The 11,186-nt window shown below is 51.4% G+C and overlaps 1 protein-coding gene across 1 annotated transcript in view; it reads left to right on the top strand.

The window, feature by feature from the left end:
- The window catches only part of CHST3 (carbohydrate sulfotransferase 3), a 10,120-nt gene extending 2,714 nt beyond the window's left edge, over positions 1–7,406 (top strand). The window contains 3 exon segments of the mRNA XM_006170096.3: positions 1,331–1,864; positions 1,866–2,133; positions 2,136–7,406. Of these exon segments, the coding sequence (XP_006170158.1) occupies positions 1,331–1,864; positions 1,866–2,133; positions 2,136–2,615 (1,282 nt within the window). The 3' untranslated portion in view covers positions 2,616–7,406.
- The last annotated feature ends 3,780 nt before the right edge of the window (positions 7,407–11,186 follow it).

Genomic DNA, 11,186 nt, shown 5'->3' with positions numbered 1-11,186 from the left:
GTCAGAGGTGCCATGTGCAGAAGCCCAGGCTGGGGACTACTCGAGTCCAGGAGACTGTCTCTCAAAAGGCTATTCTAGAAATACTTTTCCTCGGGACCAGCAGTTGACATAATGGCTATGTCACTGGACTCTCATGTAGTCGACCACAGTTCAAGTCCCAGACCCGGTGGCTTAAACTCACATCAGGCACATGTGTGTGTGTACCCAAGATCCTGGGAGGAGAAGGGAGGAGAAGGGATTGTGGCGTGGCCATCCCCCCTGGGGGATGATTTCTCGCTTTCTGTCTCTCTGTCTCTCTCTTTCTGGCGAGTGCACGTGCCCTATAGCAAAAATCCCCCCCCCAAAAAAAAAGAGAAATACCTTTCTTCTCCCTTGAGTTGGAAGTGTACTGCTGCGTCCAGTGGGCCTGCTAGACAAAGGTTTCTGAGGTCTGTTTTTCTCCCAGGGCACAGCCCTAGAAGAAAGCATCAGCCACATGAGTGGGTGAGGGATTGGCTATGCAGCAGGCACTCGCTCCACTGGATCCCTCGGCATAGACTGTTGTAATTCCTGCCTACTGGGTCCTGCTGCAAGGCCTGCAATGCTGCACCTGAGAGCTTTCTCCCTGCCTGAGCACTGGCAAGCCAGAAGTACAAGGAAATAACAGCTCTCAGAGGTCCCCAGTTGGCTGAGCTTCACGTGCTCACAGGGGCAGCCCACTCCATGACAGCACATTCTTCATGGACTTCTTTTTTCTTTTTTTTTTGGAGAAGTTTTTGCTATAGGGCGTGTGAGCTCGCCAGAAAGACAGAGAGAGACAGAGAGACAGAAAGCGAGAAATCACCCCCCAGGAGGGATGGCCATGCTGCAATCCCTTCTCCATTCTCTTCTTGGGATCTTGGGCACGCACGCACATGTGCCCGGCGTGAGTTTAAGCCACCGGGTCTGGTACTCAAACCAAGAAATGACCTCCCTGGGGGGATGCCCATGCCACAATTCTCCTCTCAGGATTTTGGGCGTGCACGCACACGTACCTAGCACCTAGCCCCTAGCATGCGTTTTAAGCGGGCTGGGTTCAGGACTTGAACTGCAGTTGACTACATAGGAGTCCAGCAATAACCATTACATCATCTGCTGCTTGTCCCCTTCACGGACCTTTTCTCCCTGCCTCACTTCCCTCCTTTGGTCATGTCCCAAATGAACTACTTACACTCAAATCCTTGCCTCAAAGTCTGCTTCTGGAAAAACTCAACTGGTACAGGCTTTGAGTGATCAGATCCGGGAACTGCTTAGGCACAAGGGACAGGGACTCAGACAGTCACTAACCCTGGTTTCCCCTTGTCCCCAACAGGGTCTCCGACAAGTTGAAGCAGATCCCCCAATCTCTGACAGATGCAAACGGCACGGATCCGGCCCTGGTCCTGGCCGAGAACGCATCCCTCCTGTCCCTCAGCGAGCTGGATTCAGCGTTCTCCCAACTACAGAGCCGCCTGCGGAATCTCAGCCTGCAGCTGGGTGTGGAGCCAGGGGCGGAGTCCACAGGAGAGGAGTGGGAGAGGGAGGAGGAGGAAAGGGAGCCGCCCGGACCTGCCTCCTCCGGACCTCGGCGCCACGTGCTCCTCATGGCTACCACCCGCACTGGCTCTTCCTTCGTGGGTGAGTTCTTCAACCAGCAGGGCAACATCTTCTACCTCTTCGAGCCGCTGTGGCACATCGAGCGCACCGTGTCCTTCCAGCCGGGAGGCGCCAACGCCGCGGGCTCAGCCCTGGTCTACCGCGACGTGCTCAAGCAGCTCTTCCTGTGTGATCTGTACGTCCTGGAGCACTTCATCAGCCCGCTGCCGGAGGACCACCTGACCCAGTTCATGTTCCGCCGCGGCTCCAGCGGACCCTGTCTGCACGCCTTTCGTCAAGAAGGTCTCCGAGAGTCCCCGCCCCAAACCCCGCCGCTGCGGCCCCCTCAACGTGACCCTGGCGGCCGAGGCCTGTCGCCGCAAGGAGCACATGGCTCTCAAGGCCGTCCGCATCCGGCAGCTGGAGTTCCTGCAGCCGCTGGCAGAGGACCCGCGGCTGGACCTGCGCGTCATCCAGCTGGTGCGCGATCCCCGGGCCGTGCTGGCCTCCCGCATGGTGGCCTTCGCAGGCAAGTACGAGTTTTTTTTAGGAGGTGGCTGGCTGAGGGGCAGGCCCGGCTCAGAGAGGAGGAGGTGCAGCGGCTGCGGGGCAACTGCGAGAGCATCCGCCTGTCGGCCGAGCTGGGCCTGCGCCAGCCCTCCTGGCTGCGGGGCCGCTACATGCTGGTGCGCTATGAGGACGTGGCGCGCAGGCCGCTGCAGAAGGCGCGCGAGATGTACCGCTTCGCCGGCATCCCCCTGACCCCGCAGGTGGAGGACTGGATCCAGAAGAATACACAGGCGGTGCGCGACGGCAGCGGCATCTACTCCACACAGAAGAACTCCTCGGAGCAGTTCGAGAAGTGGCGCTTCAGCATGCCCTTCAAGCTGGCGCAGGTGGTGCAGGCCGCCTGTGGTCCCGCCATGCAGCTCTTCGGCTACAAATTGGCACGGGATGCCGCCGCCCTCACCAACCGCTCGGTCAGCTTGCTGGAGGAACGGGGCACCTTCTGGGTCACGTAGGGTGCCTGGAGTCCCGCCTGCCCCTCCTCGTGAAAGGCCTGCCCTGCCTTTCTCACACCCAGGCCAGCGGTGGGAGGCGGCCCTGGCAGAGGGCCGTGGAAGCTGTGCCCGGAGCAGGCACCCCTCGCTGTAGCAGTAGGCGCCCCCAGCCAGCTAGCTTCCCCGCCGCTGCAGCCGGGGTTTCTCCCTGAGAACAGGGCGGTGCCCCGACCCCTTGAGGGGTGTCGCAACCAGACCTCTGAGAGCCTGGGGCTCCTGAGAGGGCCCAGGCAGGCTCGGGTCTATTGATAAACCTCTCCCTGTCTCTCTCTCACACACACAGAAACATACATGAAACACACATTAATGCTCGGAGAGCCTGTGGGAGGCCACATGTTTAAAGACCAGAAGGGACTTAGACACTGACCGTCAGTGGGACCTCCTGCTTTCCTTACTCAGTGTGAGTCTTTTAGTTCCTGCATTCCCAAGGCTGGATCCTGGGTTGATCCTTGGAAAAAGGCCCAGACAATCCAGGGTGTCGGAGTGACATTTGAGGTTCTGCAGATGACAGTACAGAATGAGTCAGTATTTCAACAAATGGGATAGCTATGCTGGTCACTAGTGAATGTCAGCCCTGGGTAGAGCTGTAGCACACACACACATATAAAGACACACTTGCACACACCGCACACACACACACACACCCTCACAAATATCTATGAACTTCCCGTTGCTTTATTCCTGCAGGGTTTATCTGGATCACCCACCTACAGAGGAGCCTTTAATTACATTTTGGGATTATTTGGAAGCAGAGGGTCTGTGGGGAGTAAGAAAAAGGGTCAAGGACCGTGCTCAGTTCCTTGATGGGTTTGGGGCTGAACAGTGGATTCAGAGCTGCCTGGGTCTGCAGCCCCTGCATTTGGATTCTCGTGGCTCCCTTCCTGGCACATCCACTGCCTGATGGCTGGTCGCAGGATGTTTTGAAGTGGGGTGTTACCCCCATGAGACTGCGGCCTTGAATTTTCATCCAGCTCACTGGCTCTCTATGTGAAAGCCACCTGGGGTCTGCCTGGCAGAAACGGCTTTGGTCCCAGAGGCAAAAGGCAGCTGCTGGGCTCCGGTCCTCTGGGGCAGGGCCAAGAAGAGAGTGCAGTGCTCCTGGGGGAGAAGTCACATCGGTCCACCCCTCCCCTGAGAAGCCTGCCTTCTCCCTCCAGGACAGAGGTCAGCCAACCAGTTGCCATGGTTACAACTAGAGTCTCAAATTCCCCCTTTAGGCTCTGGGAAGAGTATTGCTCAACTCAGGATGGGCTGGGTGCTTTATTTGGGGCTTTAAGTTATTTATGGCTTAGTGTCCTTGTGTTGTGGTTGTTTGGGGTTTTGTTTCTGCTGGAGTGCCTCTGGGAAGCTGACTGGTTTTGAGGGCCTGAGGGAGACTGAGAAACCAGCAGGGGGCACTTGGCTCCTGGCGCAGGGACAGGACAGAAGGAGGAGCCTTCTTCCAGAAGGATCTGAAGCCTACTTGGCCATGTGGCAGCCCACAGCACCCCACTGTCTTTTCTGTTTAACCCCATGTAGAATGACTCTCAGAAACTACCAGAAGCAGCACAAATTAGCAGCCCTCACCCTCTCCCTGAGAAGAGGCTAGATTTCAAAATCCCTTCCAAGCCTTGACGTGTTTCTGGGGTGCGAGGGGCCTTCTGACCAAGCAGTGCTTGCCCCTACTCTCACCCCACACCCAGGAGCAGAACTCAGTACTGCCCAGGAGCTCACAGGGAGGTGCGGCAGTTCACTGAGGGCTCCCAGCTCTACTTCTGATTTCCTGGACAACCTCTGTGTCAGATATGTCCCGTTGTCAAACCCAGAGGGCTGAGTTTTGGGTTAATTTCAACACCAGAGAAGTGCCACATCTGAGTCCTGCAGGAAGTCGCTGTTTGGAAAGGCGATGACGGTAGCTGTCTTGTGGGATTTGTCATAACCAGCGTGCAGGAGCCGCCAGGTCTCTCACCAGGCACTTCGGTCCGCTCCAGGGCTTACAGTGCAAGGCTAAGTTGCGCAGGGATCTGGCTCTAGTTTGGGATGCAAAGGGGTGTCAGATCTGAAAACCTCATGGTGGCACAGAGTGGGACCAGAATGTTTCTGGCAGGTCCAGAAGTGCTGGCGGACCTACCCAGCCCCTGCCCTGATCCTTCTCTGTTCCCCACCTCAGGATGTGGGGGGGCTCTTCCTAGGGGCCCTCCTAGTGCAGACAACAGACTTCTCCTCCTTCGTATGCCTCTGGGGCCAAGGCCTCCATCTCTCTGAGGATGGTACCAAGAGTGGAGTTTTGGGACTTCTCAGGACATTGACAATGTGCACGCTGCACAATGATGTAATTTATTTATTTTGTGAAAAGAAGAGACAGAAAATACCATTTTATTTGCAGGGACTCAAAGCTGTACCCAAATCAAGAAAGACAATAATAATAATAACTGCTCACGTGCGCCTTACACACGGGACACCTGCGGATGATCCAGCATACCAGAGAGCAGAAACCAGCACCCCGATGGCCCCAGGACATTGTTTAAGGAGAGTCCTCGGTTTCTCTCACAGAGTTTGTCTGTATCACGCACCGGAAGAGGAGCCTTTAATTACCTTTTAAGATGATTTGGAAGCAGGGGTTATGTGGGGAGTAAGGCAACGGGTCAAGGGCAATGATTTGAAGACTTGAAGATGTAACGTTAGGGTCCTTTCTGCTGTATTGCCTTTGCCCATGTCTGAGATGGGAACTATTCAAGTGGGGTGGTGTTACCCCTGGGATCCCCCCAGGATTTGAGAAGAACAGGGTTGGGGTAGCTGCTGGCTTTACACCCCATGGATGTGGTCAGAGTCATGCAATTGGGGTTTTCGGTGTGGAGCCAGGATGGAGAAGGTGGTCTGGGGTGGGGCAGTGCCTCCCTTCCCAGTGAGGCCAGCCCTGGCCTTTCCTCTGTTCCAGCTGCTCCCCTCCACAGGGCTCCCCTGCATGGAGACGCAGGGAGTGGTTGAGGCTCTCCATCGGCCCACTTCCCCAGCACAGAGGCCCATTCAGCAGTGTGTTTACTTGTTTTCCTTCTTGATGAGCCTTCTTTAGCACAGCCTATACAAACAATTTAGAACATTCCAGGCCTCGGTAAGCCAGGGTAGTGTCCAACACCCGCAGACTGTCGCCCCTGCTACCCATTCCTGGCTTCCCCTCTGGACCTCGTTAGTCAACTATGGGTTTACTGTGGGTTGGAGGAGGGCAATGGGGGTCCTTGGGAGTAGTCAGTAGAGGGTAGGTCCTGAGTCCCTGCAGGAGTAGTCAGTGGGGGGCAGGTTGTGAGTCCCTGCAGAGAGGGAAAAAGAAGCCCAAACGTGCAACTGTATAGCATCCCCCCCGCAGGTGATCACTAGTTGACCTACGAAGGCTGAGGGACACAGCAAATCTAACTTGTCCTCTCTGTGATGCACACGCGTGAAAAGAACAGAACAGGACAGAAACATTGAATGAAGAGGTTACTCCCTGGCTGCCAGCACCCTCGGCCTGGGACCTGCTGCCAGAGGCTAGTGTAGGGACTGCTGCTGACCGAACCCCGAAGAACAGAGGGTGCCATCGCAGTGGCGGATGATGCAGCCCCTCCAGCAGGAGGTCATGGAATCCCGTCCCGGAGGGTGAACTGGCCTGCATGGGACGGAGGAGATAGAAGCATTAAAGGGTCTGATCCTGGCCTTAAAGGTATCTTCTGGCCCTGAGTGACTCCCATGCTGGGGCTCGCCCTTGCTAAGCCCGGCGCTTTGAAAGCCAGGAGAGAAGGCTGGATGGCTGAGTCTCCCATCCTCATTCCTAAAGGCCGAAGGTGAAGGCAAGTCCCAAACGGATGGTTCCAGGGGCTGGGAGAGCTCAGGGGAGACAGGGCGGGGAGGAGTCGGAGCAGCAGGTACCTACAGAGGCCAAGCAGGTCTCTTGATCTGGACAAACTGGAAGAAGGAACATCTGCTCAAATCCAGGGGCCTCGAGCTGGTTTTGCTAGTGAAGATTCTTAGGACATGGGTGGCCCAACCAGGATGGGGAGAAGACCAGGGTTCGCTGAGGTCAGCCGCATCACCTGTCAGCTGCCCAGTTGCAGAAATAGTGGAAGCCGTCCTTTACCTCAAAAGCATGAAGCAGAACTGGCAACTTCAAACGTCTTAAGTGCTTCAAGATCCTTTGATCTTGTGTCGTCCTGCACCCGATGACTGTGGGGACGAATTCATCCTCCCCCAGGATGCAGACGGCGCCATCCTGGTGGTGGAGCTTGTGTCCTCCCAGGCACTTTACTGGGGACTAAGACAACCCAACCGGCCCACTTCCCCTAACACTGGGCTTGGCCGGGGCTCCCCCGAGGTCTCCAGCTCCTTAGTGTACTGAGGCATATTGCCTGCTCCCTGCTCCATCCTCGATCCTACAGACCATCTTTTGCCAAGCCCTCAGCCCTGTGTCATGTTGCATGGCCACACGTACAGGCTACCCCTTGCGGCATATGTGGCCATGGCATGTACGTATGTATCCACGCGTGTGCAGCACAGCGTGTGGCTCATTCTGCCCAGCCTCTGGCACCGTCTCACATTTCTCCCAGCCCCCTAGCTGCCGTAGTCATCCCAGATGTCCTTGCTGTGGCCACAGATAATCTGCTGTTTCCTGGAGACGCAGGGGCTGCCCTTCAAAGAGCTGGCAGCGCTGGCAGGCAGTCTGCTTTGCCGAATACAATGTGAACCCATCCCTGATGGCTTACTTGATTTATTTAATTAAAGATGAAAATGCGCAATGAGTAAAACTGCAGTGAGTCTGCCTTGTTGCATTTCTTCTCAACAGTAATTGGGTTGCAAAGACTGACAGGGAAAAAATCAACAGCATTGGGAAAGAGGTGACTAACAGCACGAAGCAGGGCAAAGATCCCAGCCACCCTGCCCACCTCTGGGGATGAAAGGCACAAGGGAAGGGAGGGGGTGCCAGGATGACAAGCTGGGGATGGCCGTGCTTGCAGGAGCCAGCCACAGGGTTGAGTTCTGACAGCAGAGGGATGCAGCTATCCTGAGGCTGGGGATAGGAGCACGAGGCTAGCACAGGGGGCCTGGGGACAAGTCCTAGCTTTGCCACCGTCCAGCCCTGAGAACTTTGACACATCACTTCCCTCAACTGGGCCCATTTCCTTTTAGAATAAAGAAGGTAATGGTTATGGTTTATGTTACTGTTTACAACCATCATCCCCAAAAAACCATATAGGGATTAATAAGTCAACTGAAAGGGCGAGGGACACTCAGCCAGAGCAACTCGATTTGCTGCCTGTTAAGAGAGTGCTTGAGATAGTGTCTAAGCTTCAAAAACCCCCAAACCATGGAATCAAATTTGTAACTGCAATTCAAAGAGGCCATTACATTTCTTAGGGGAAGGGTCCTTAGACTGTAATTACATTACTCTATCAGTCCTAGCAAATTCAGATTTCAGCCTTCTTGTCTCCTAAGGGCCACCTAAAGGGAGACAATGTTTGCACAGGGAGAAGGGAGAGAGTTCCTTTTGGAACATGGGAAGACAGAGTTGGTGCAGCTTTGTGGAGCCAGGGACATGGGGGAAATAGGAATGCAGACCACAAAGGCACAAGAGAGTAGAGCACTGGGGACGGTAGTTCCTGGGGGGAGGGACTAAATTGGCTGAGGCAGTGTGGGAGAGGATGGGAACAAGCAGAATTCAAACCCGAATGGCCATGCCACCCAGCCAATGGGGGCCATGTCACCCATTCCAAATGGCTTAGAAGCTCAAACCATTTCCTGAAATCGAATCAAAATCCTAAACTAACCCTGATTCTAACTCAAACTTACTCCCTAACCCTAATTCTAAATCTAACCTAACCATAAGCCAAACTTAAACAATAGACCTAACCCTAAACCTAGTCCCACACCTTAACTTTAACCCCAACCCTAATCTGACCCTGGAACTTAAACAATAGACCTAACCCTAAACCTAGCCCACAACTTAACTTTAACCCCAGCCCTAATCTGACCCTGACGCTAACTCCAACCGTAACATTAAACCTAAAACTAACAGTAGCCCTAAACTTACTCCCTAAAACTAGGTCCAAACCTAACACTATCCCTAAACTCAAACCCTATCCCAAACCCTAGCACTATCCTTAAACTCTAAACCTAACCCAAACACTATCCCTTAATCATAACCCTAACCCTAACACTAAACTTAAATCTAACAGTAACCATAACCTTACTCCCTAAACCTAATTGCAAACATAACCAAACCATAAGCCTAACTCAAACAATAGATCTAACCCTAACCCTAACCCTAGTGCTATACCTGAACCCTAATTCAAATCCTAAGCTAACCCTGACTCTAACTCAAACCCTAACACTAAACCTAGATCCAATAGTAGTCCTAAACTTACACTCTAACCCTAGTTCCAATCATAACCTAACGATAAGCCTAACTCAAAGAGTAAACCTAACCCTAACCCTAGTCCTACACCTTAACCTAAGCCCAACCCTAAACTAAGCCTGACTATAACTCAAACCCTAACTGTAAACCAAAATCTAACATTATCCTTAAGCTTACTCCCTAATCCTAACTCTAAACCTAACCTACCATATGCCTAATTTAAACAGTAGAACTAACACTAACACTTGTCTTTCACGTTGACCTTAACCACAACCCTAACCTGATCCTAACATGAACTCAAACAGTTAACACTAAACCTAAAACTACCAGTAGCCCTAAACTTACTCCCTAAAACGAAGTTCAAACCTAACCTAACCAGAAGCCTAAATCAAAAAATAGACCTAACCCTAACCTTAGTCCTACACCTTAACCCTAAACCCAACCCTAAACTAACCCGGACTCTAACTAAAACCGTAACACTAAACCTAAATCTAACATTAGTGCTAAAATTACTCCCTAAACCTCATTCTAAATCTAACCTAACCATAAGCCTAACTTAAACAATAGACCTAACTCTAACCCTAGTCGTACACCTTAACCTTAACCCCAACCTTAAGCGGACCCTGAGGCTAACTCCAACCATAACACTAAACCTAAAACTAACAGTAGCCCTAAACTTACTCCCTAAAACTAAGTTCAAACCTAACCTAACCTTAAGCCTAAATCAAATAGACCTAACCCTAACCCTAGTCCTACACCTTAACCCTAAACCCAACCCTAAACTAACCCTGACTCTAATTCAAACCCTAACACTAAACCTAAATCTAACAGTAGCCCTAAACGTACTCCCTAAACCTACTCCTAATGGAACCAAACCATAAGCCGAACTCAAACAATAAACCTAGCCCTAAACCTAGTGCTACACCTGAACCCTAATAGAAACCCTAAGATAATCCTGACTCTAACTCAAACACTAATACTAAACCTAAATCTAACAGTAGCCCTAAATATTCTCTCTAACCCTAGGTCCAAACATAACTTAACGATAAGCCTAACTCAAACAGTAAACCTAACCCTAACCCTAGTCCTACACCTTAACCCTAAGCCCAACCCTAAACTAAGCCTGACTCTAACTCAAACCCGAACAGTAAACCTAAATCTAACATTATCCTTAAGCTTACTCCCTAACTCTAACTCTAAAACTAACCTACCATACACCTAATTTAAACAGTAGACCTAAACCTAACACTAGTCTTTTACCTTGACCCTAATCACAACCCTAACCTGAACTTAACTCAAACAGTAACACTAAACATAAAACTACCAGTAGCCCTAAACTTACTCCCTAAAACGAAGTCCTAACCTACCCTAACCTTGAGCCTAAATCAAACAATGGACCTAACACTAACCTAAGTCTTACACCTTAACACTAAACCCAACACTTAACAAACCCTGACTCTAACTAAAACCCTAACACTAAACCTAAATCTAATAGTAGCCCTAAACTAACTCCCTAAACCTCACTCTAAATCTAACCTAACCATAAGCCTAACTTGAACAATAGACCTAACCCAAACCTTAGTCATACACCTTAAACTTAACCCCAACCCTAGCCGGACCCTGATGCTAACTCCAACTGAAACACTAAACCTAAAACTAACAGTAACCCTAAACTTACTACCTAAAACTAAGTTCAAACCTAACCAAACGTGAAGCCTAAATCAAACAATAGACCTAACCCTAACCCTATTCCAACACCTTAACCCTAAACACAACCATAAACTAACTCTGACTCTAACTCAAACCCTAACACTGAACCTAAATCTAACTGTAACCCTAAACTTACTCCCGAACCCTCACTCTAAATATAACCTAACCATAAACCTAACTTCAACAACAGACCTAACCGTAACCCCAGTCGAACACCTTAACCTTAACCCCAACCCTAACCTGACCCTGACACTAACTGCAATCGTAACACTAAACCTAAAACCAACAGTAGCCCTAAACTTACTCCCTAAAACGAAGTCTAAGCCTAACCTAACCTAAAGCCTAAATTAAAAAATAAACCTAACCCTAACCCTAGTCCTACACCTTAACTCTAAACCCAACCCTAAACTAACCCTGACTCTAACTCAAAATGTAACACTACACCTAAATCTAACTGTAGC

The sequence above is a fragment of the Tupaia chinensis genome, unplaced genomic scaffold, assembly GCF_000334495.1.
Source record: "Tupaia chinensis unplaced genomic scaffold, TupChi_1.0 Scaffold148012_1, whole genome shotgun sequence".
In the NCBI taxonomy this organism is placed as follows: domain Eukaryota; kingdom Metazoa; phylum Chordata; class Mammalia; order Scandentia; family Tupaiidae; genus Tupaia; species Tupaia belangeri.
The sequence above is the reverse complement of the archived record's forward strand: the minus strand, read 5'-3'. Positions and strand labels throughout refer to the sequence as shown.